The sequence below is a fragment of the Hippopotamus amphibius genome, chromosome 2, assembly GCF_030028045.1.
Source record: "Hippopotamus amphibius kiboko isolate mHipAmp2 chromosome 2, mHipAmp2.hap2, whole genome shotgun sequence".
NCBI lineage: Eukaryota > Metazoa > Chordata > Mammalia > Artiodactyla > Hippopotamidae > Hippopotamus > Hippopotamus amphibius.
This window is the reverse complement of record NC_080187.1, coordinates 53472365-53498654: the sequence shown is the minus strand read 5'-3', so window position 1 is coordinate 53498654 and position 26290 is coordinate 53472365. Positions and strand designations below refer to the sequence as shown.

Here is a 26290-nt window from a genome sequence, read left to right as displayed (position 1 = left end):
AACGTTCAGAGCTAAAACTATAAAACTCTTAGAAGAAAACAGAGAGGAAAATCTTCATTGGATTTTCAGTGGATTTAGTGCAGAGGTACATTGGATTTGGCAATGATTTCTTGGATGTCACAGCAAAAGCACAGGCAACCAAAGAAAAATAAATTAGACTTCCTCAAGATTTAAAACTTTTGTCCATCAAAAGACATAATCAAGAAAGTGAAAAAGTAACCTACAGAATGGGAAAGAATATCTGCAAATTATATAGCTGATAAGGGATTAATATCAAGAATGTATAAAAAATAACTTCTACAACTTAAAAACAACAAAACAACTCAATTAAAACAGAGGCAAAGGACTTGAATAGACATTTCTCCAAAGAAGATATCCAAATGGCTAATAAGCATATGAAAAGATGCTCAACATCATCCGTCATTAGGGAAATGCAGATACCGCAATGAGATACCACTTCACACCCATTAGGATGGCTATTGTCAAAAAATCAGGAAATAGCAGGTATTGGTGAGGATCTGGAGAAATTGGAACCCTTTCGCATTGCTGGTAGAAATGCAAAATGGTGCAGCCACTGAGGAAAACAGTTTGGTAGTTCCTCAAAAAGTTAAATGTAGAATTACCAGGTGATCCAGCAATTCCTCTCCTAGATATATGCCCAAAAGAATGAAAGCCAGGGCTTGAACAGATATTTGTACACACATGTTCATAGCAGCATTATTCACATAACCAAAAAGTGGCAACAAGCCAAGTGTGCATCAATGGATAAATAAACAAAATGTGGTATATACATACAATGGGATGTTATTGAGCCTTAGAAAGGAACAAAATTCTAATACATGCTAAAAACATAAATGGACCTTGAAAACATTATGTTAAGTGAAATAATCCAGTGCATGAATCCACTTATATGAGCCAAAATGGGCAAATTCATGGAGATAGAAAATGGGTAGAGGTTACCAGGGGCTGGGAAAGGGGGAATTGGGGAGTTATCGTTTAAAGAGTACAGGGTTTCTGTTTGGGTTGTTATACAACAATGTGAATGTTCTTAATGTGTTGAACACTTAAAAATGCTTAATATGGTGAATATTATGTATATTTTACCATTAAAAAATAAAAACAAAAAAGGCAGGCAGGACAAGCCTGAACCTGGGCGGCTCTTTGCTTCGGTTTCCGGAGTTTCCCATCTCAGTGCATGCTGCCCACTCCCTTCCCGGGGCTGTGCCGTGGGTTCACACCGCGCTGTGCCTGGGCGTTGGGCAGAGAGGCAGCTGCTCCCAAACTGGGGGAAGCTCTAGTGAGGTGACCTGTCCTGGAGGGTCGAGGCTCCCATTCCAGCTCCCGTCTGGACCAGGCGAGAGAGCTCTCTCCAGGCTCCTTCCACTAAGGGCAGCGCCAGCTGGGGTTCAGCCTCAACAGCTGCTGGCTCTTTTCTTTCTCTGTTCGCAGCATCCATGCACCCACAGTTTTCCCCAGGGAGAGAGCCCTGAGTGTGTCATCATTCCAAAGCAGCAAACTCTCAGCACTTGCACATACACCGTCCCACACCTGCGATGCTCCCTGGAGGCACCCAAGTCATCCTTCCTGAAGCTGGCTCCTCACTCGTGGGGAGGGGAGGAGATGGCCAGGGGTGGTGAAGCAGCACTAGCCACAGAAACACCATCCCCACAGAGGCGGCAAGTGCCCCTTTCACAAAGGGTTTAGTTGTGGGTCACCAAGCTATTTTAAAAAGGATAATAGAGTGTTACTTTGGGGTGGTGTTTGTAGTTACTTTGCTTTGCAATATAGGGAATTTTCCAGACTTGAGGTTTAATCCCAGAGTTGTATTTTCCCTACATTGCATGACCCTGACACTGGGGGTGAGCCTGTTGCTCCTCACATTTGGAAGAGTTTGTTTCTGAGAAGCAGAGAGACCACCATGCCTACCATGTCCTTTGCCCCTGAACCCACAGCCAAAGCATGTACCTCCCAAGTTACAGAGGAGGTTCAAGTGCTGTATCTGAAAACCACAAGAGAAAACAGCTTCTGAGCAACCAAAAAAAAAGTCACCAACTCCCTGCACTCAAGCCAGGGCCCTCCACCCCACAGAGGTCTGGTGTTAGGCCTCTGTACATATAAAGCTGGAAATTCTTTTTATTTATTTAGTTAGTTATTTTGTGGGTTTTCTCTAGTTTCTGCAAGCAGGGGATACTCTTCCTTGTGGTGGGCGGGCATTGTGGTGACTTCTCTTGTTGCAGAGCATAGGTTCTAGGCCCTTGGGCTTCAGTAGTTGCTGCATGCAAGCCCTAGGGCCTGAGGACATCAGTAGTTGTGGCACTTGGGCTCAGTAGTTGTGGCGCACGGGCTTAGTTGCTTCACAGCATGTGGGATCTTCCTGGGCCAGGGATCAAACCTGTGTCCCCTATATTGGCAGGTGGATTTTTAACCACTGCACAGCCAGGGAAGTCCCAAAGCTGGAGCTTCTGGTTTACCAGGCCCTGCAAATTAGAAGCCACCAATTCAAATGTCTCGGGACTGGTTTGAGGAAGGCTCTCCGAAGGCACCAGTGAAGCTTCTGGCAGCCTGAGTGGAAAGAAACACCAGCCAGTGGACTGGAGGAAGCAGATGTGAAGATTCCAGAAGCAAGGTGCCTCACTGTGTGACATCCTGGGAGAAAAATGACATCAGTTGGCCAACAAGAGGTCCCCCTGTGCCGTGTGAAGGTGGGACGACACCTTACACAATTCAGCAGGCTAACCGTGCAGCAGCTGCAGGTAACCTGCATCTAATGACAGACACTGAAAAACATGGTGGGCAGGAGAGTACATAACTCACTTTGGAAACCTTTTTCATGAAAAGTGATATTAAAGGTTTTAATTTCATTTTACTGTTAACTTTACCTAAAAGAAGGTGCCTCAGAGGACCCTACCCCAGACCATGTCATCCTCTGATGCTCGTTCCAACCTTCAGCTCACCTCAGACCCCTTGACGCAGAGGGGACATCTCGCTGCCTGCAGGGCCAGGAAAGCGGAGTGTCACTGCTTTCCCTCCATGGACACTGAGGCAGGGACCCTCGCGTGGGAGTCTCGGGCCCACAGCTCCAGGGGAGAGTTGCCCCGGAAGTTTTCCTGAGGCGTTTCTCCTCGGCCCCTGTGACCAAGCAACGGTCACACTTGGTGCCAGGGAGGGAAGGGCAGTGGTGTTCCTCCCACCCTGCCCGCGAGGAAGTGATGAACAGTGTGGGATTTCATCACACCCCCTCCTAACTGGGATGGGCTTCAAAGTGAACCGTTGGCATTTCTGCAGGGACAGGCCGCACGCTCCCTGCAATAGGCCATCGGGGTGGGGCTGCTTCCCTGCCTCACCTGCGATCTGCCACCAGCAGCTGTTTCAGACAGGTGCTCGGGCTCTCCACGACAGATGGTGACCGAGACGGGCCTGTTGGCAGGGCTTATTGCACGCCGCCCTCCCACCACCCACTGATGTGTGCACAAACACACGTCTGTGTGTGGCTTTGTTCTAAAGGACCCACCTTGGGGTTCAGGTGATGCCAAGAGGGCTCATTCCAGAGCACATGCTTGGTCCCCAGGGCCTCCCTCTCAGCCTGAGATCCCTTGGTGTTTGGCCACCAGACAGGATGTGGCCCGTGCCCACCCCCAGGCCCTGCTTTCTGCCTCCTGCGTTCGGCAGCTGCATGTCTCCTCACTGGTGTGTTTGCCCAGGCTTCTGCCTGCCTCCCCAGGTGCCCCTCGAGGCTTTGGGCTCAGCCTGGATGAACCCCATGAAGGCCAAGCTGCAGTGGCCACGTCACAGGACTCCAGAGCAGAGGCTGCACCCTGCTCTGCTCCCACCATCTGTATCCTGGAGTGTGGTCCTTTGGACATAGGATGGGGACACCCATGGGGGTCCCAAATGCACTAGGAGCCTCGTCTTCATAAAATAACAGGACATGTCTGAGCCCCAGTGCTGGGACAGGATCGCGCAGCTCTCCCTTAGGAGGGAGTGGGGGAGTGAGCAATGGGCGCTTCCAAGGGTCCTTGGCGCCTGAGCAGAGAGCTGCCCACATCCTCCAGGAGCCCCCTGCGCTGTGTTTGGGCTGCTCTTTCCAAACAGCTAACCAGCCAAGGCAACCAGATGAGGGTGACATCTGGCTTGAGACTGTTGCCAAGTCACTACTGTTCCATCCCTGGCAGGAAGGAGGTGAGCTCGTTGTGCCAGATTCTTAAAGAGCGAGAGAGAATAACAATGTGTGTTCCATGCCCCACATTTCTTTCTGCTTTTTACCCTGATGCCTCAGCTGTCACTTTTCTTTCCCTGGAACTTGGTTGCCAAGGACCCAATATCCATAACTATTTAGAGCAGACTTTTACCATCTGATGGTGATCAGAGCGCTGGAGTAAATGGTGTGAATGGGGCTGGAGTGGCACAATTTAAGGGTGAACTCTGAGGGAGAATGCACACAGGCGCACACACACGCGCGCATGCTCATACACGTGATGGATCATAAGGGACAGAGGGTGACAGAGAGGAGCTATTCACAGTGTTTTCCATGGATAAGGTTCTCTGCAGTGAGTGTGTTTCTATTGAACTGAAAAGAACCAAAATAAAACAAGAGGAACAAAGGCCCATGTTCTCTGCCTTTTCACAGTATGGAGGAGAAACGTTAATGATTTTCCCTGGATCCAATTCTTTGTGGACAGGAATAGCCTGGTGCCTGTGGGCCAGGCTGGAACTAGAAGCAAGACTCATCCATTTTGTTGGGCAGGGGCAGCACGGAGGGTGTGTGTGTGCTCAGCCAGGGCAGCTAGAGAAAGTCCAGCTGGCAGGCCGAATGTGGTACCCAACAGTCATGGCAACTTGTTAGCTGTGTGACCTTGAGCAAGTTCCTTATCCTCTCTGAGCCTCTGTTATCCATCTGGAAAGTGAGACGTTTTGTGAATTTCCAGCAAACACCTCTACCAGGCGATATTATCATTTTTATTTTAGACATGAGAAAATTGAAGTACAGAGAGGATAAGTGACCTGGCCAGGTCATGCAGGTAAGTGGCGTAGCCTAACAGGAAATGAAAGCACAGAAAGGGGAGAGGTGGTGTGGGGGTGCCCAAGAGCAGGCAGGCTAGAACTTATCTCAGAAACGCCAGGCAGCAGGTCCGGGGCCTCACAGCCCAGGGTGTGCTGGCACCGTCTCCTCCGCGCTGGTTCCTATACCTTGCTTACTTATCTTCAAGGCACCGACTTTTCCCTCTTGTCATAAATTAAGCCAATATCATACTCCCAAACACAGAAATGTGTTGTTTTTCACATGTGAGCTGTGTCTCCCCTGCTCTGTGCTTGTTCCTTTGATTTCTTTGAAGCATAGGGGGGTTTTCTTTATCCCTTTGAAACATCTTGTTTAGACCCAGTTTTATGGCGAGTTGCGAACACCTGGAAATACATCCAGTTCAAGGTACCAAGGTGAGATTCACGCTGAGGATGGCCTTGAGTCTTGCCTTCTCAGATGTGACATTTCCTTTGTGTCCTTTTGAATGCGACAGAATTATGTATTTCACAATGTGGAGGTTGACGTCACACCCCCAGCCTTTCATCAGCTCCCCTTGGCTCCTGGTCAGAGTGGGGGCTAGATTTGAGGGTCACGACATGAGTCAGCAGGCCCAGATGGGGGGCTATAGCAACAGTGCAGGCAAAGGTTGGTGATGGCCCAGCCTGGGAAGTGTCAGTAGGGATGGGACAGACACTGCACCGTTCAGGATGAAGTGTCAAGATTTGCGTGATGAATATGATTTGCTAGGAGACATCAGTGAGGAGAGAGATGGCGATGGCAGTGAGCTGTGTAGCTTGGGGAATAGGTGGCTGATTATGTCGTGTACCAAGAGAGGGAGCAGGAGAGGATGAACAGCTTTGGGAGAGGAAGAAGAATGGCTCCAGTTTGGGCTGGGCTGTGTCTGAAGCTCTGGGCGGGTGTGTGGCAGGATTCAGTAAGCAAATAAAGAGAAGGGTCTGGATCCCAGGAAATGTGGAGAGTGAGTCATCCTTGGTTCAGACCGCACAATACCTGGAGTGTAGGATGGTTTGTATATTTCTCAAAATTCTCACTTGTCATGGCATTTCTATTTCATGTGTATTCTGCCTCCTGTGATGATTGCATTCTGAATCCGGATCAGTTATCAATTCTGGGGGTTTTGTCAAAGAGCCCTTAAATCTTCAAGGTGCTCTGGTGATGCAGAGATTCTTTGAGTGGATTAATAGGATTGTAAAGAAGAGCCAATAAGTACAAAATTATTTCTCAAAAGCGGTGGACACACTGACAAGCTTTGTTTCAGGGGTGATCATGAGATCAGCAGCACAGCAGAAAATCTGTGTCGTCACAAGCAGAGAACTAGTTTTAATGACAGAAATCAAAAGCCAAAGATAAATGACCATATCTCTGGGAGGAGAAGTGTCAAAACTGAGGTTCTCAGGATCATTAACCTGGACCAGTCTTAACTTACATCTTTATAGTGATATTCAAAGGGGAATATGTAATAAAAACATCCGCAGTTTTAGATGAAGTTAATTTCTTCCGTCATGTTGAAAACAGATAATATAAATATTCTACTATAGGCCAGGTATGTTATCAGTGGACCTGAAATACTTCTCAGGTAAGAAATCAGCCACAGTGAGTGGTTAAGAACAGGCGCTCGGGAGTCGGGCTGCCTGGGTTCAAATCTGGCCCCCCCTCTTCTCTGTGCTGAGTCAGAGAGGCTGTTACGAGAATGGCATATGTGATATATGCAGGGTGGTGCCTGGCACGGAGTAAAGGCTCAAGGGATGTCAGTTCGCAGCTCCTCTTCACCTCTGCCCTTCCCCCTACACGAACATTCTTTTCCTTGCCTGCCAGAAACACGGGCTTTTCACTGAGGTCTTAATAGGCTTCAATCGAGATATTTCTTCATAGAGAAAATCAAAGGGAAAGAGATTATCCCCTGAGGGCTGTGTCCAGGTTCTCCCCAGGGGAGCTGCCAGTGGCTTGCATGGCTGTGCAGCTGCGACATCCAGTGCTCGTGCATGGACAGAGCCCCAGCACTCACTCTGGTGCGGGAAGTCTGGTCCCTGGGATGCCTCCAAAGGACCGAAAATCTGCGTGACATGTAAAATGTGAAGTCACTCACTGGATGTGTCTGGAAAAACAGGAAAGGGTGAAATGAGGCTTCCATTAATAGGCTCTGGTTTTCCCACCTTCTCTGGGCATAATCCCTGCCACTTCCTGCAATGGGACATTTCAAGGGCTCAAAAAGGTCATAACATCTTAAAAAATAACTAACACCATATAAGCAGTGCTGCTGGAAAGGAATATGTGATCTCATCTGTTTCTCAAAACAGTGCTGAGAAGGAGGTCATTTATCCCCATTTTACAGAAGAGATGGCAAAGCCTCAAGGTCACGTGGTTTGGTAGAGCCAGGAACAGAATTGAGACCTGTCTTGTCACTAACGTCTATACAAACATTATCTACTTGAGACCTCCTGAGATATTGTATGGAAGTTTTGATACTTGGGGATACAAAGTGCTGCTTTAAATATACAGCGCAGTTGTCTTCATTGTCTTACCTCCAGGTAGCATGGGCTCAGGTCGCCTTCACCGGAAAGCGTGCCGGTTATATGGTGGCGTTACCACATGGAAGTTGTATAATTAGCTTATGTTCCTGCCATCTTCTCTTGAGGGAGTTCCAGTTCTCCTACTGGTTCTGAGCCTTGAAGAAAATTAAAATTATGCTTTGGCAAAGAACACCCATAGCCTATTTTGGATTCCTTCTTTTTTGTATTCCCATTTCTTTTCTCCCTCCTTCTCTCCCTTCCTTTCTTCTTTTGAAAAAAACCGTGACTGTACTTCACCACTAAGAAGCTTAAACAACCTAAATAGAGAGTCTTCATTAATCCAGATGCCTCTGTCTTATCTCCACTCGGGTGTCATTTGCTCCTTTGTGATCGTATTAGCAATTAGAAGAAACGAAGGGGCAAGAGTCCTCCAGTGATGCCCGCTTAGAAGTCCAGATGCAGTTGAAACTAGGAAGCAGCGCAGGCTCATCACCTACAGTTTCTAGACCACACGCTGACAGTATCACAGGGCCATCCTCCCATTTACTTGCACTGTGTTAGCTTTAAGCCTTAGAGGAAACCAACAAAAGCTTCTTTTCTTTCTTTCTTTAGCATCATCATATATTCTGTACCACATGAGGCTGGAAGCTAAAGCATTAAAGCAAAATATATCTTAAGTGCGTTTTCTCTTGAGATTTTATTTTACTTCATAGTCCTACTTTTAGTTTCCTTTGATAATAAAAAAAAAAAATTCCAATCATTTCATTCTTAGCCCTAGACAATACAGTGCGAGGTTGTGCATACTGCAGCCCCAGGGAGAAGTTCTGCTTGCAAGCTGGCCAGCCTGTTTGCAGTTGACAGATGTAACCTACTCCAGGGCAGAGAAAGTCTCAAGGGAGATTTTAATTTCTTAATATTGAAATGAGCACAACGTTTATTGTCTTAATCAGTGAATAAAAAAACAATAAAGTTGCTAAGTCTCATTTTTTAAACTCGGTGTAAGAGGATTTTAAGAAATCACAATTGCTTTTTAAGTTACTGCTGAAAGTTAATTTTCTCTGTGTTCGAGAAGATTCTTCCAGCGGTTCTGTAGATTGATAGTCATGCTGCAATTACGTGAAAGATTTTTCTGAGCTGCTCTGTGGACACCATTCCTTGACGGGGAAAGGGTGTGTGCTAAGATGTGCAGAGTTGGGTGTATTCTGTCTTTGAAGAGAACATGACTTGGCTTTCATTACATTTCATGAGCTCAGAATACAGGAGTATTCATTTGAAATTGCAGCAGAAATCTTTTAATGCAAACTGCCTTCTTTCACAATATATGCTACTTTAGGCAAGGGGCTGTATGAGGAATATTTCCAACTATGAATAAAGAAAGGATTTTCTAATGAGAATTTTAGTGGCCTTCATAAAGTTATAGTGAACATGTTTCAACTGTATGAACAAATAATTAATTTATACACAAAAAGCTGATGTATTACATGCAGTCATTCTTATGTATTTCTCAGTTTAATCCAACTTAAGACCACATTTCTTAAAAGACTGAGATCCACCAGTTGCTAGGGCCATATGCTAGTCAATTCCGGTTCCCTGGTACTTGTGCAGTGCCTTCATAGAGACACAGTAAAAGTTTCTTGAACTAAACTGAAAAAGAAAATTGCTTGAGGAGCTGTGTGTGTGTATGTGTGTGTGTGTATGTGGATATGTACTTATATAGAGAGATATGATGTCATATACAATATGAAATATAAAACAGTGTGTTACAGATGTGGAGACAAGATGCTCAGTGGGAACATATCAGAGTTTTAGGGTAGGGGTTGTGCATTTGAAATCAAAACGCAACTTTGGGATACATAAAGAATTCTCAAATCTCAATGATAACAAGTAAATCAGTTTAAAAATGAGTAAAAGATTTGAACAGGTACTTCACCACAGAAGATATACAGAAGGCAAGTAAAAACATTAAAAGATGCTTAACATTATTAGTCATTAGGGAAATGCCAGTTACAACCACATTGAAAGACTACTAAACACCAGTCAGAATGGCTAAATTAAAAAATAGCGGCAATACCAGGTACTGACAAGATGCAGAGCAGTAGGAACTCTCAAGCATTGCTGGTTGGAGTGCAAAATGGTACAACCAGTCTGGAAAACGCTTTGGAACTTTCTTATCAAGTTCAATGTACATTTGCCACACCCAGCAGTCCCACTCTTAGGTTTTTACCTAAGAGAATTAAGACTTATGTTCATACAAAACCTATACCTGAATGTTCAGAGCAGCTTTATTCATGACAGCCCCAAACTGGAAACAACCCAGATGTCCTTCAGTTGACGAATGGATGGCCAGACCGCAGTATGTATATGCGTGAGAAGGCCCTTCTCTCTCACCTCAGGCTGACCTCAAAGGCCTGCACAAGTAGGGGAATTCCCTGGTGGTCCAGTGGTTAGGACTTGGTGCTTTCACTGCCAGGGGCCCTAGTTAGGGTTAGAGTTACAGCTAGGCCCAGGTTCGATCCCTGGTCAGGAAACTAAGATACCACAAGCTCCGTGGTGCAGAGGGGAAAAAAAAGCCCTGAACAAGTACAGAGAGAAAGAAAAAGCAGAGTTTAAAACTGTAGCATTGAAGCTGTGTTTGCGTGTGCACATGTGCACACGCACACACACACACACAGAAGGCCAAAGAGTGGAGGTCTCATTGCTTCCTGACAGGTAAGGAACCCTGTGCCCAATCATTAGCTGATTATTTGCTGACCAAGCAGAGAGGCCAGTGGCACACATGGAAGGGAGCACATTCTTTACAGAACTAGTCCAAGAAGTCAGTGAACAAGTGAACAGCAGCAGCAGCAACAAACCAAGGGGAGTCTGATTTTCAGTTACCACTATATTATTTAAAATGCCCAGTTTTCAAGAAAAAATTATGAGACAAGGAAACATGAAAGTAAGACTTACTACACAATGACTTTAAATCAGCTATTGTAAATATACTCAAAGAACTAAAGGAAACCATGGCTAAAGAATGAAAGGAAAATATGAGAACAGTGCTCACCAAATAAAGAATATCAATAAGGAGATAGAAATTATATTTAAAAAGGGAACTAGATAGAAATTACAGAAGTAAATATAACTAAATAGAAATTCAAAGGCGTAATAACTTAAGCAGAAAAAAAAAAATCACCAAAGGTGCTAAGTTGGTGGAAGAAAGAAGTTAAGTAATTGGAATTGGAGTTGTCCAGTCTGCACAACAAAAATGAAAAAAACATTCACAACTCTGAGACTATTCTAAAAACCACTGAAGTGTCAACTTCAAAAGGCTGAATTTTATGATATGTGGACTATATCTCAATAAAATAGTTACCTGGAAAAAAAGAAGCACAGTTTAGAAAAAACTCTGGAACACATGGCTCAGAGAGACAACATGGATAGCAGAAGAGTGACCTCCTAGAGAGTTTAATCTTCTTGTTTTACAATTGGGGAAACAGAGGCCCAGACCCAGACAGGTAAAACAAGATGCCCAGGGCTTGTGGTGTAATTGACAGGAATTCTTTACCCATTTCACAGTTATGGTGACCAGCCAGCCCAGCTGACCCTAGACTTTCCTAGTTTCAACACTGACAGCCCCACAGCCTGAGAAACCCCTGGTCCTGGGCTAGTCAGCATAGTTGGCTGCGCTGTCTGCAGTTCAAACTGGGACAAATATTCTTTCCCGTGGCTCTGAATCCCTGAAATTCATACATAAATCAGAAATGGTGATATTCAAAAAAGTTCCTTAGAAACTCAATGTTCTAAACTTAAGTGGCTGGCATTTTGCTTTAAGTTCGTTTCTATTCAGACTTTCAGAATGAAGGATCTTTGCTTTTAATGAAATCTGCATTTCATCCACAAGGTGAAAGCCAGTGTCCTTGGCTTCCCTGAAAAGTGACAAGTGGATTCTTTTGTATACTAAACGCTAAGGATATAACAAAAACAGAGGTTGTCGTTAACTGATTTCAGATATGAAAAAGCAGATTATAACCCCTTAGAGATATATTCAGAGGACAGAGGGAGACGGAGAGAGATCCATTTCCTGTAAAACTAAAAGCCGTGAAAGGAAAACTCATATAGAAAAAGTCACTTGAATTCCATTTCAAAACCAGCAGACCTCACAGGGAAGGGAAATCAGCAGTCCTTGAATGTGTGATTGATGTCGGTCACCTCGTGGGTGGAGGCAGCGCCGCAGGAGCCAGAACAAATGGGCAGTGGCACGCTTCAGCCACACAGCTCTGTGCCTCTCCCCAGGCCTGCAGCCCGAGTCCCCAGCTCAGTGCTGCTCCTTTCCAGGCCAGGGCTGCCTCCCAGCCCAGCCTAATATGGGGCTCCTCCTTTCAAGGCACGAAGAAGAGAAGAAGGAAGGACCCAATTCCTCTTGCACCCGGGAAGTGGTGTTTGGAATTTGTAAGCTGTGGGGAGGTGAAGGATGACAACTAAGTCGTGGAAAAATGAGCAATAGCCATCTCCTTCCCAGCATCCCCACCTTGGCTCAATTTGCCTTAAAGCCATGGCTGTGGCCGAGCAGGTGAACCTGAGAGGCATCTGCCAGCTTTGCCTGGAGGCATCTGCCAGCTTTGCCTGGGTTCAAGTGGTTCCTTTAATCCTGTGGAGTGTTTCCACGTGTCCATCCCCAGTGGGTGGACAGAAAGTGTGTAGCTGGGTTACCTTAAATGGGAGCGAACAGAAAAATAGGCCATAAATTTGATGCCTCTGAAGGCCTCTCCCTCCATCTGCTTTCATCTTTTCCAGCTTTCAGCTTTCAGCTTTCCCCACCCCCTGTCCAGGCCCTTCAGCACCCCTCAATATGCCTCATGACTCCCTCCCTCCGTGTGCTTGGAACAGGCTCATCACTGCCGTCGCAACCACCATCATAAGATTTCCACGTCAGCGTCCACCTCCTTCAGGGCCCCTCTTCCCAGCTGACTTGGTCTTTCCTTCCTGCATATCCTCCGTGGACTCTGCACCTCCAGTATTTCTGCACATTCCCTCTGCCTTCACATGCAGGTGTGAGCTGTCTCCTGTAGCAGAGTTCTGACCTCCCAATGATGGCCAGTGGGCCTCTGCACTCCCCAGCCCATGGGCGTGGCTCCCATTTTGTCGCATGTCAGCCATCACTCCGCACCCATGTGACCTGACCCCCATCTAAACCATAAACTCCTTGAATGCAGGGAACTTTTCTTCCTCAGTCCGGCCTCGCCAGCACCTGCTACGTACATAGCAGGCACTTAGGGTGTAATTGCTTGCACGCCTGCCATTATTCCTGCTCTAGAGATTGTCTTGTTCACCTCTCTACCCCTAATGTCTATCACATAGCAGATGCCCGGCCATGACTGGTGAAATTAGTTAATTAAGTCAAATTGGAGAGTTAAAAAAACACTTATTTGCAGGGAAGTTGCAGGACTGGCTCCCATGAGCTGTGCCTGTCTTCCCAGGTCTTTCAGCATCACACTGCAAACCAGGGAAAACCAGAGTCTATAATAGATGAAATAAGGTATTCCCTGTGGAGACTGGGTGTGTGTGACTGCTTCACACCAGGGCTGGCTGGAACAGCGCTGGCCCCTGTGGCAGAGGGGAAGGTACAAAGCTCATGCTGGTGCTGGACAGCTGCTTCCCAGAAACACCATCGATCCCTTCCACTCACATCCTGGTGATCGGAGCAAGTCACACAGGCAAGCTGCCCTCAAAAGGGAGGGCAAGGGACATTTGTGACCACAAACGCAGTCCGCCACGCTTGTCCGCTAGAGCAGAGCTTCTCAAATCCATGCACACGGATCGACTGGAGAGGGCTTTAAAACTCAGATCCTGATTCAGTAGGTCTGGGGAGAGGGCCAGATTTTGCATTTCTAACAGGCTCCTGGCCCTTTGTCCACACTCTGAGGGCCAGGGGGAGAGCCTTGGATGCTTACTGGCCAAACAACTCCTTCCCTGTCCCCTTCTCTGCAGAGACAGAACTCAGCTCGTAGCCCTATCATTTTGTGTTGCAAAAATGATAGACCTCTTTGCCAATCAGGAGACACTTGTGATTTACCTCATGGGTGAGGGAGACACAGAGGAATAAATAATGAAAGTCATTAACTGCTCAACACAACTGCAGAGTCTGGGGAAGGACAGAGCACAAGGTGCTGCAGCTGTTCTAAGAAGCCAGAATCATTCCAACCAGAGGCCACCATTTGCATAAGCAGGTTTGGTAAATGGACCAACTTAGACCTAATTGTGTCACCTCTCTGTCTACTGTGCCTCCTTTAGTTTCATGGAGCTGGGAAGGGTCAGTGCAGCTCTGACTGGGCTTCATAAAGGCTTCAGCCCCGTCAAGCACCCTCCTTGTCTGTGTCATGTCACTGTCCCAGGATCTTCCACTCACCCGTGGAAGTGCTGACGGTCACTGATGGATGGGGCGGGGGTTGGGGGGGGAAGTGTTGTCCATAGTTCCAGAGCCTGGAGCTCCGTTGTCCCAGGGTCCTCCCTGGTATTGGAGGTGGGTGGCCTGCCCCCTCCTCCTTGTGGCTGAAGCTGAACAACTGTAGGCAGCAGCAGACCTGCTCCCCTCGCACCTGCAGTTGCCTGGTGCTGAACCGCCAACACACGTGCATCTGCTCAGCTCGGAAGAGATGGTGTTTTTCTTTCTAGTGGTTTTATTTAAAAGCCATGCCAGTCACTTTATATTCCTTTCCCTGAAGTTTTGATTGATGGCAATCTGGTCAGCCAAAAGCTGCCAATGGAATAAAACTGCTGACTTGCGCACTGGCATTGGCTGAGCTTGTTAAACCTGTACGTGTGTGTGTGTGTGTGTGTGTGTGTGTGTGTGTGTGTGTGTGTGTGTGTAGGATGGAAACATAGCACAGGGTTTGATGGAATTAGATCTGGAAAGATCTGAAGGGCTCTCAGTTCAGAAGGGCAAAGTAGGAACCAAGGAGGGGCTATGCCTGTACATGCTTCCTGCTGCCACTAGAGGGCAAAGGGCAGGCCAGCATCCGGGTCTCTTGGGTCCTGTCAGGAGCCTTTTCCTCTAAAGCATTGCTGGTTGGCCTTCCCGCAGGAGTTTCAGGTTGATCTGTTAAAAGCCAAACCCTAATTTCCTCTGGGCTCAGTATCGTAAACTGGATTTCAGTCCTAGGACACTAATTTCTTACCTTTAAAATATCTTTAAAAAGTGATCATAAAATAAAATGAAACACTTACATTTTACAAATAATTACATAAAAACCGTATGCTTTAGACAAGGCTAATTTCTTTTGGTGGGTAGAGGAGATGGGGTTTGCTTGGATCAGACTTAATGAGGCTTTGAAAAATAAGCATCTGATGAGGTTTGAACTCATCAGGTACCTTCTTCCCTCCCTGGTGACTTTCTCATTGGCAGCAGAGCTATTTCTCATTGGGCCTTCAAACTGTGGTTGAAATTAAGGTCATCTGTCTTGAAAATGCTCATTGCCCACTGGACATGCCAGCATGTTCCAGTGCCCTAAGAAGGGGGAATGGGCAGTTGCTGTGATGACTTTGAGTGTCCAAATGTTCTGAATACAGGACCCATGGGTGGACTCCAGAGGGTCAAAGAATCCTTTAAAATGGTAAGCAAGTATTTTATTGTGAGCTTATGTGGAAAGAATGTCCATAGTGTTTATCAGATCCTTGAGGGAATCCATGACCCCCCAAGATGTTAAGACCCACCATTGTAAATTGAGGATTCTTTTTTATAATGATACCGTTTCTCAAAAGGGAAGGTGTCCGTAGGTCACTCCATCTAAGGTGGGGGTTGGATGTACATCATTCGGCATCCTCACATGCACTTGTATTCACATAGGTGTGAGTACACACTCCCGTGCAAACATGTACATACATCCTCTCCCACACACGTGTGCACACACACAGGTGCCAGTGTCTCTAGAGCCACCCCCTCATCCCTCCCTGTCCTGCTCTGTAGAATTCCAACGCAAGGTTCCATTGACCTTCTGTATCTCAGACACGTGGCAGGACAGGGCAGAGTCAGCTCCCTGGGGTCTCACCCATCCTATATTCCCAAATTCCAGGGACAGCATGTATGTGGGAAGGAGCATAAAATCCAGAGCCAGACAGACCTGGATTCTTCTCCCAGACCCACTGCTAACTCTCCAGGCACATGAATTTCAACATGATTCTTAACCTCTTTGAGTTTCCTCGTGGGTGGAGTCAGAATAAGGATTCCCCTACCCCTGCGGGATGGCTAGCCTGATGAAATGAGAAAATGAAAGACAAAACACCCTACAGCTTGCATCTGCCCCATTGGAGGGCCCTGTAAGCCCCTCCTCTGACATCCATCAGAAAATCAATGTGAAGCCTGGCATTTAACATGCAAACTCTGCTTCCCTGACAGTTGGGATAGGTCTTCTGCCATCTCTTGGAATCAGGTGATATTTGGGAAGTTTGTGGGATTCAGTATTTGGAGAGCATTTATCCCTCTGGTAGGAGGCAGGCAGTGCCAGCGCTCTATCGGAGGGGCCTTAGAGGAGCTCTCTGATTGGCCCTCCGTCTTTATAATGCAGTCATTGATACATGGCATCAGGTGATGTGGGACAAGATAAAGAATAACTGAACCACATGTATGCAGCGACTCTTCACTGTTGAACTCCTTTTACACTTGGCTGGAGGAGATTAACATCAAAACAGGAGGCAACTGATAGAAACAGGCTGGGAAGGATCTATGTAACTGTTGTGGGGTGTGCTTGCATGTGGCAAAGTGTGTTATTTGACAGCTAAGAAAAAAAAAAAAACAATGAGAAGCAACCTGTTGTCCATTGATGGATGAAGGGGTAAACAAAATGTGATACATACATACAATGGCATGTTATTCAGCCTTGACAAGGAAATTCTGACACATGCGACAACACGGATGAACTTTGAGGACATTACGCTGCGTGAAATAAGCCAGGCACAAAAAAGAAATGCTGTAGGATTCCATTTATGAGTGTCTAGAGTAGTCAGATTTATAGAGACAAAGTAAAATCGTGGCTACAAGGGGCAGTGGGGCGGGAGGAATGGTGAGTTGTTATTTAATGGGGACAGAGTCTTAGTTTCGCAAGATGAAAAGTTCTGGAGCCTGGTCACACAACAATGTGAATGTATGAAACACTACGGCATTGTACACCTGAAAATGGTTAAGATGGAGAATTTGAAGTTATATGTATTTTACCATGATTTTTTTAAAAAATGAGTGAGATGACCAAGAAATATGTCATATGTTTTGAGTTCCAGAGATGTGAGCAGAGTAGGGAGAGTGTGATCCAAATATAGGCGTCTAGGTCTCTTTGGGGTATTTTGAAATAATGAACCGTCCCTCTCTAAGGGGAAGGTAGCTCCTTATAAGGCCGCGGTGGTCTTGTAGCAGGGCTGGAAATAGTCAGGAGACAGGTTCTCGTCCTAGCTCACTGGTGAGTGGCTATGGATAAGCCTCCTCTCTCTCTGGGCTTTGCTGTCCTCCACTGAGTAATAAGAGGAATAATTCTCCCCTCTTCGGTCAGTGAAAGGCTCACGTGGACTAGGGTGTGTGGGGAAGCCCTTTGGAGATGCTGCAGTTCAGGACGAACACAAGGACTTGGGATTGAGGCTGCTTCTCTGAGACACACGTCTTGCCCTATCTGTTGATGCTCTAGCACGGCCTGCACTGCTGTGGCCTCCAGGCGACATTCAGGGTGGTGGGAGAATCTGTCGTTTCCACACAGTACCCTAAGTATCCCTGGGCACTTGGAGAATCTCTGTGACGCTAACAGTGAGCTTGTTAGCAGGTTGCAGTAAGCAGAATGGTCATGTGTTCATTAATTTTATTAAAAGAAAGGCTTCCTGCCGGCAACCTGGAAGGATGGGTTGGGCCCAAGATAATCCCTCTGGCAGAACATCTGTAAGGGAATGGCCTGGCCACCTCCTCTATAGGCTGGGGCTGGAGACACCTGTTGGGGGCTGGAAGATTTGCCCCGGCCTATTGACCCCCACCACTTTTTCCTGCCCGCAGAGACGGGATGTGCAGCTGTAGAAGTAGGGTATGCCCTCAGGTGGAGATGGAGGCCTGCCTAAGGAGGGCAAGATGGAGGGCTCCTTTCCCCCTGGGCGGCCGTCCATAGGAAAGCGGGTCAGGACTCCTACCTAGTCAGAATATGCCAGGATGCTCTGCGCTGTCTTGGACTCTCATCATCGCACACTGAGGGAAGTGTTGTGCCCATTTTACAGATAGAAAAGCTGCTTCCAGGAAGAAAATGATAAGAGAATAAAGGCACAGGAGGCTTCCTGGGGCCATCTAAGAAACAGGTGAGGTAAGAGTGTGAGAAAAGCATGTCTGATCAGTTCCATTAGGCCCCCCCGCCAAGAGATCCTGAACCAGGTGTCACACTGATGTGCATTATTTCACGTTAGACCCCACTTACTTCCTTCTTAAAAATCAGGGGCAGGGGGACATGCCACAAACAAGGAGCTCTAGATAATTGTTTTGGAGTCAGCAAGAGTGGAAGGTAGAAAAATGAGGGGCGGCGGGGTGGGGTTTAGGCCCAGATAGTTCTTCCTCAGGGGCTGGTCCTGGTTGAGGAGCTGCGTGGAGGAAGCAGGTGTGCAGGGCTGGCTCTCCAAGTGGCGGTGGGTGGACAGCCCTGGAGTCTGGTGTGAGGAAGGACAGGTTGGGCCTGGGGTTTGACCAGCAAGAGAGTATATTTCCTGGTGGCGTCGTAACGGGGTTGAGTCATCCCGGGCGGTCACTTTGACTGGGCAAGTCCTCACACTCTGCCCTCTGTTTCAAAGGTAGCTCTGTAGAGTCTGAAGGAAGAGCACAGAGTCTCCTGGGGCAAGGTCAACCCAGTGCCGGAGGCAGGGCCCACTAGCCTGGGGTCCCCCAGAGATTCATCCTGCGAGGCCAGCTGTGCTTGAGGCCAGAGCGTTTGCTGCAGCAGATTTCCACTCTTTATCTGCCATGATTTTCCTATGGGCAGCCCACTCTCATGGGTACAGCCTCCTTTTTATAAGATACCAGGAAGCTCCGTGGGGGATGTGATTCATCATCTCTAGAATCAGGAATGGCCTGTCATCAGTGCAGTTCCCGTCGTGGACGGTGCAGAAGACCACACAGGTTCTAGCTCTCCTGACACTCCGTTCCCTCCCACCCCAGCGGGCAGGTAAGTGGGAATGATGTGTGGATCGGGGTAGCCTTCCATCTGCCCTAATCATGAAGGAAAAGTAAGTTACTCACAAACACCAACATAGCTGTTATCAGTAACAGATTACTTATGACACCCCCAGTAACTGATTGGGGACCTGGAGTATGGAGATCCTGTAGGAGAAGGGTCTGGAGACTGAGGTGCACCCCACCAGCACCCGCACACCTTGCGCCTGAGGCCGGATTGACCACTGGACTTTGGAGGCCAGAGGGACCATCTATAACCCGGTCTTCATCTCCCACTTCCTGCTGCTCCGCCACCTCCCCCATCACCTCAGTCACCGCCCGCACCAAAGAGTGAATGGGCTTTTGCAGGAGCTGTGGGTGATGCTGAGGCCATCCTTCTTTGGAAGATGAGTGGTCCTTTCTCCGTGGGCACAGATACCTCACGTGGTCCAAAGAGTGAACCCACCCTCGGAATTGGCCGGGGGTCTGTGACGAGAAAAATGACGGATAGCTTGAGCTTCCTGGTCCCCGAGCTCCTCCTCGCTGCTCCTTTCCAGGTCCCCAAGGAAGTTCTTTGGCTTGAGGCAGCAGCAGGGACCCAGATGGAAACCCCAAAGGTCAAGAGGAGCCCCTAGAGATCCCCAGCACTCATTCACTCATTGCTTCTACATAAAGCACTGAGATGAGGTAGAGAAACAAGACAGTGCATACTGTCAAGGAGCACGTGGTCCAGCACATGTAATGCTAGAGAGGAGTGGAAGTGGATAATTACGATGCAGTGTCTCAAGCTCCATGAGGGCTGGTAGTGTTGCGGGAGCCAAGAAGGTGGAGTAACGTCAGCCCTCTCGAATCAGGAAAGGTCTTTATAGAGATGGGGACATTTGACCTGGGTCCTGAGAGATGGGTAGGAGTTCATGAGATAGAGAAGAGGGAACATTCTAAGGAGGTCATGTGCAAGGGAATGGAATGTTCAGGAAATGTGTATGGTTCAACATGACCCAAAAAAATAGACTCCAAGAGGAAAAAGAAAGAGCTGGAAAATGGGGAGGGAGTGAGGCTGAGGACATGGGGTGGGACCCAGCAGGAAGAGGAAGGGCTGGGCAGGTTCTCCCAGGGATCAGGATTTAAGGAGGAGCTATTACCAGCCCTGCTGTCCCAGCTGTACGGTGTGTGTGTGTGTGTGTGTGTGTGTGTGTGTGTGTGTGTGTGTGTGTCTGTGTCTGTGTGTGTGTGTGTCTGTGTGTGTCTGTGTCTGTCTGTGTGTGTGTCTGTCTGTGTGTGTGTCTGTGTGTGTCTGTGTGTAGACCCAACCCGCTGGGAGGGGCTGGGGGCAGTGACTTGCTCTTATAAGGATGCAGGTGAGGAAGCAGAGAGCTGGGGCTCTGGGAAGGAGGGAAATAAAGATGAGATAGGGTTTTCCTTTTCCCACTTCTGCTATTTTACATCCAGTTTCTTTTGCATGCTTTTGTCCCCTCTCCCCAGTTTCAGAGTGAGGTTGAGGACAGCGCCATGCTAACTGAGGCCTCAGTCTGGAGGCTGCTGGCCCAGTGCACGGGGGTGACATCCACCTCAGAGCAGATGTGGCCAGAATGTCCCAGCCTAACGGGAGGTTCAGGAGGGCAGCGTGTGGCTCTGTCTCCTGTGGGTTTTCATCACCATTTGTATGGATTTTTCCTACCAAATGAAAGTGAGGCGTCTGCCATCTTGTGGTGGAGCCTGGTACTGCCTGCCCCCTCCCCACACCTCCCTCCTGCGGCTCCCTGAAAGATGCGGCCCTCAGGGTGGTCACGGGCAGGGGATGCTCAGAGCTGGCGTGAGGGGGGAGGGGAGCTGGGCAATAGTGCTCCCTGGTGCCGGCCTCCCTGCCTCGGGAAGAGAAGCTTCTGGAGCTGGTGGCTGCGACCTCTGGGGCCTTGGGAAGGATGTTCTTGTTCGTACCAGGAGGACGGCCACTTGTGAGGGAGAGAAGTCCAGGCAGGCGGGCGGCAAGTGGGGAGGTGGCCCATAGAAAGGACGAGCTGGGATGAGGATGAGGGATGACAGAGATGGGGGTGGGAAGATCTCACAGTGGGCATGCTCCCATCCAGTGTGGTCCAGCGTGGCCAGGGTGTGGAAACTTCCCAGGTCATAATATGAGTCACCTCCACACATGGGAACTCGTGTGGGAGCGCAGGGCCTCCTGAGTGAAGACCGGGGTCCCAGCATCAGAACCTGGCCAGTGTGGCTGGGCTTCAGACTTTTAGGGATGTGAACACTGCTTGTAAGTCTGGGACCCTCAGGATTGGTACTTGCATCCAGCTCCAAGAGACAAGAGGTTATTTCAAATCAGTCTCGAGACCTCTCTGGCTCTCGGAACTTGGGCCAGGCATGTCAAGTCCCAGCCTCACATCTTTTTTCTTTCGCAAGCTCTCAGGTGCTGCCTGGAGCAGCCAGTACACCCCACACTCCAGAATGTTCCATTGCCACAGCCACCTCGTGTCCCAAAGCTTCCTGTCAGTGGCTCTTCTTCATAGGCCAATCCTAGTGATAACTGACGTTAACACCTTGCCCATACACGGTGTGTGGGCACTGCTCTGCTTTCCACTCACGATGCAGTCATTCCAAACTTGAAGTCTGACCAGGACGGTTAACCAGTCCCAGGTCCTCCTGCCCACTCAGGTTCTGCTTCCTGAAAACAATTCTGGCACCAAGTGCCGTGCTCACCAGGGTTCATCACAGAAACAGAACGTGTTTGAGATATTTTAAGTGGGGTGGGTTTTACAAAGGGAATCTGGTGCTTCCAGAATCATTTGAAAGGCTATTGGAGTGAAGGTCAGGGAACAGCCCCTCAGGATTTCAGGATGCCACGAAGTTCCAGAAATTGCTGGAAATCGTTGCAATGATTTTAGTTGCCTGCAGCATGAGAGCGAATGATTCCCAGGAGGAGCTGGCAGGTCCCCCGGTCTGCTTCCTGCCCATTCCTGGGTCCATCCCCACAGCTGCACCTGGCGTATGCTGGCTTCTCCTTGGATTTACCTGCCAAATGTCATGTGTGGTCTTCCCATCAGCGGGATTAGACTGGGGTGGGGCTGGTGGTAGGATCTGGGAAATGAAGTTTCCTGGCGTGTAGCCTATGCAGGAGCAGGGCGAGCCAAGGACGTCAGGGGCCAAGGCGAAGCATCAGGCACACACTTTTAAATGTGGACAGTAATAAGCGTACTTCTTCAGATGGCTGTTGTGAGGACGTTAACACAGAGTGTGGCACGTGGTAAACCCTCGATAACTGCTCGTGTACAAAAAACTGTCAGAACCGAAGTCAGAGCGGCTCCTCATTCTCCTTTCTAACCCCTGTACCCTAGTACTGCTGGGGTCCAGCCCGCCAGCCTTGGTGAGGATCCTTTCTTTACCCTCCTGGGCCTGCCTGGCGTCCGATCCTCACTCAGCCTCGTTCTGGCTCAGAGGGCTGGGAAGAGACTCAGGAAGAAGGTGAAGGTTCTCGGGGAAAATCAGTGACTCATGCTGAATATTAAATTGGATTCCCCATCCTGTGCCGATTTGAGGACTTCATCTTAAATGGACCAACAACGGTCAGAGCCTGGTCCGTTCCCTCATGAAAACACACGTCGGGGCTCTGCCACACACCCCTGTCCAAAATGGAATCATCGAACCCGGGTCGAGTCTCTCTGGCCTTGTGCTCAGATACCCCGAGCAGCCTGCACCGGGGAAGAATTAGGGCACAGCTGAAATCTAAAGGGAAAGGAAACAAGTGAAGATCCGTGGGGAACAATGTCTATTTCTTCATCCGTCTCCTGCCCCAAATAGCTCCGCTCTCCTCCCCCGCTGGTGTTTACCCGTGTGTCCCTTTCCCGGCAGCAGATGCCACCAGGCCTTAAAGTGGGTCACAGAGGCCAGTGAGGAGCCGACCAGGCCCGCGGGCCACGTCCTCCCCCGGCCTCTCTCCCCAGGCTCCAGCCTGCAGTGGCAGAGCCCAGACCCCAGGTGGCCCCTGCCCTCCAGGGCATGCTGGCAGGGTCCCTGCTGCCCAGAACCACAGCCAGCGAGGGGGGATCCTCTGTCCATCCTGCGAGGGGCGGAGGGGCTGGCACTGCGTGCTGCTGCGGCCTCCCTGCCCCTCCTGTCCTCCCACCCCTCCCACCGCAGTCCCCTCAGGGACCCCATCTCCCCAGGGCAGCCAGGGAGCCGCAGGACCCTGCTGCTTCCCCTGAGAACAGGGGTGGTTTCACACAGACCCACAGGACCCAAACCAGGGCTCCCCACACCCATGGGGGCAGAGGTGGTATAGAGGGTAGACGTAAATTAGTCAAAACAAACAAACAAATGAAAGCCCCAGATCTCAAACCCCAGGGCCCTGAGGCACAGGGAGGGAGATGCTTGCCCAGAGTAACCCAGCGGGCAAGTGGCCGAGCCCAGGCCCCAAGGACCCCTGCACACCCCCAGCCATGGATCTGCCCCTCCTGCCCCGACCTCCCACCCCTCCTCCTCCCCAGGATCCCTCCGTTTCGGGTCCTCATGGTGCCTTTCTCTCCATAGGTTCTGTCAGAGCACAGTTTCGGCCCGATCACCACCGACATCCGGGACGGACAGACTTTCTACTACGCAGAGGATTACCACCAGCAGTACCTGAGCAAGAACCCTGACGGGTACTGTGGCCTAGGGGGCACTGGAGTGTCCTGTCCCCTGGGTATTAAAAAGTAACTTCTCCCCACATGGTCAGCCCTTGAAATCACAGCACAAATGCTTTCAACAAATCTCACAATTCCTTTGTGATTCACATAAGAGGCTTTTTGAAGGGTGCAAAGGCATTCATAAAAATCTGGTTTATTGAGGTATAATTTATATGAAGTGCAGTGGCAAGTTGATAATATGTAGTTTATCTTCTAATAAGTTATGGTGGGAGGAGAGCTGTGAAGTTTTTTGGATCATTTGGTGTCTGAATGAGGATAATGAATAGTCGGGGCCCACCCTTCTCGGGCCTGGGTGTCTGCCATGGACGCTAGGCAACTAAGCTGGGAGATTGTTGGAGGGGACAGGGCATCCTTTATCTGTGCCCTTTCACACCTCACAAGCCCTCCTGCCCTCCAGTGCCTTAAAATTTGCAAACATTTATAGCTGCCATGAATCGTTCACTGAAATACTTTGCTCAACTGATCCTATGCATGTGTAAGGGGCTTTCTCTCTCTTTCCGGCCCTCCTCGTGGCAGAGAAAAGATGTGAGTAAGCTTGATAAATTTGAATGCTTTGCTCACAGCTATGAGAAATGCTTGTTCTAATAAAGGTCCACAGTCTAATAATACAAACCATGTGCTGTCTCCTCTGTCTGTTACTTGTTTAGGTAGGATATTTCTAAGTATTGTAAGGTAAATTTTAGAGCTCTCAAAGAACTCAGGAGGGAAAAAGCCTAAGAATCATTATCCCCCAAGTGGGAAACGATTGAAATCCTTAGAAAACACGTACATCTCTGGCTCTTTACAACTTTAGTAATAACAGCTATTTTCCGCACACATATTACAACCGTCACATCAGGGGCTATTCTAGATAGAGAACAGATACCTGGAATCCCTGCCTTTAAATGTCTTTATATTCAGGACAAGGGGTGGGATATACACAATAAATAGGTAAACACATGAATAAGTAAGATAATTGCTGGTCCTGAGAAATGATAGGAAGATGACGAATGGGATAAGGTGTTAAGCTGTGTCTGGGGTCTGTGGAGTTGTGTTCAGAGCTGTCTTAGCCACACTGGTCAGCGGAGGCCTCTGTGAGGTGGTGACACATAAGCTGAGAACTGAATGATCTGAATGATGCAAAAAGAAACGCTCACAGGAGTTGGGGGAGGAGAGCGGAGCTCTGGGGGCAGGAGATGGATTAAGAAATAAGACATGGTTCCCCCTGGATACAGCCCATTTCTTTCTTTTCCATCTTGGAAATCCGCTGTGCCCTAAACACATCAAGGATACCTGAGTGGCGTAGGTATCCCTAATCACTGTCTGCATCCCCATTGTGGTTGCTTAAAGGAAAAACTTTCCAAATAAAAGGACCAGAAAGTATATATGGCCCACACAGTGGGGAATTTGTGGTGTTGGAGAAACAGAAAGGCCAGTGGGGCTGGAATAGTGTGAATGAGGAAGGTATTGGGGAGAAGTATCTCAGAGAGGTAGGAAGAGCCAGACCATGCAGAGTGTTCTGAGGGCATGTTAGTAGGATTAAAAAATTTTATTCTAATTTACCCCTGCCCCAGCTTCTTTCCCCTTTGGTAATCATAAATTTGTTTTCTACGTCTGTGAGTCTGTTTCTGTTTTGTAAATGAGGTCATTTGTGTCGTATTTTAGATTCCACATATAAGTGATTTCATATGGTATTTGTCTTTCTCTTTCTGATTTACTTAGTATGATAATCTCTAGGCTCATCCTTGTTGCTGCAAATGACATTATTTCATTCTTTTTATGGCCAAGTAGTGTTCCACTATATACACGTACCACATCTTCTTTATCCATTCGTCTGTTGATAGACATTTAGGTTGATTCCATGCCTTGGCTATTGTAAATAGTGCTGCTGTGAACACTGGGATGCATGTATCTTTTCAAATTAGAGATTTCTAGGGACATATGCCCAGGAGTGGGATGGCTGGATCATATGGAAGCTCTATTTTCCATAAAAAACTAAAAGCTATTTTTAGTTTTTTAAGGAAACTCCATATTGTTTTCCACAGTGGCTGCACCAATTTACATGCCCACCAACAGTGTAGTAGGGTTCCCTTTTCTCCACATCCTCTCCACCATTTCTTATTTGTAGATTTTTTAATGATGGCCATTCTGACTGGTGTGATGTGATACCTCACTGTAGTTTTGACTTGCATTTCTCTAATAATTAGCCATGTTGAGCATCATTTCATGCACCTGTTGGTCATCTGTATGTCTTCTTTGGAGAAATATCTATTTAGGTCTTCTGCCCATTTTTTGATTGAACCAACAAGGGCTTAATTTCCAAAATATACAAATAGCTCATGCATCTCAATAAAAGCAACAACAACAACAACAAAAACTAATAAGCTGTGTATTTCTCTCCCACCTCATCTCTAGGACATTTTTACTTCAGTGATTTGCTGATCCTGAATCTCAGCATTGTTACTCATGGTCTCTGAGAGCCAAAAGTAGCATTTACTGGGGCTCTGTACCAGGTAGAAGCAAAGGAAGGTAAAGAACAAGGACCTTTCTAGAGACCAAGTCTGTAGGTCTCAGGGATGAGTTTACAAATGAAGGGGAAGCGTGGAACTGCAATATTTCTTATTGCAGGAGCAAAAGAAATGGAAAATGAAAGAAGTTGTGTAAGATACCTGCTTGTGAGAGAGGGAAGAGTAGGCTTTCTGTTTCAGAGATCCTTGGCACACCCCTGCCCGTGGAAAGATGCTGCATCCAAACCTTTGGAGAGGTCGCGGGCTAAAGTTGGTAACCTGCCTCCAAGTCCCAGTGGAACCATAGGCCTTTGAGTGGGTTCCAGGTATATTTTAAGCGGTCCTATAAATATATGATTATTTCAGGCACAGCTAATCATATGAGAATCCCTCCTCTCAACCTGCGCCCTTCCCTTGACCTTACTCCA

The 26290-nt window shown here is 48.0% G+C and overlaps 1 protein-coding gene across 4 annotated transcripts in view; it reads left to right on the top strand.

Moving 5' to 3' along the window:
• Positions 1-25003, top strand: part of MSRA (methionine sulfoxide reductase A) — a 407469-nt gene extending 382466 nt beyond the window's left edge. For 3 of the 4 annotated variants that reach the window (XM_057720694.1, XM_057720696.1, XM_057720695.1), the window contains exon 6: positions 23222-25003. In XM_057720694.1, coding sequence (XP_057576677.1) covers positions 23222-23386 — 165 coding nt within the window. In that variant the 3' untranslated portion in view covers positions 23387-25003. The remainder of the gene's footprint in view (positions 1-23221) is intronic. The other variant, XM_057720697.1, reaches the window with a different exon arrangement.
• Positions 25004-26290: the final 1287 nt, after the last annotated feature.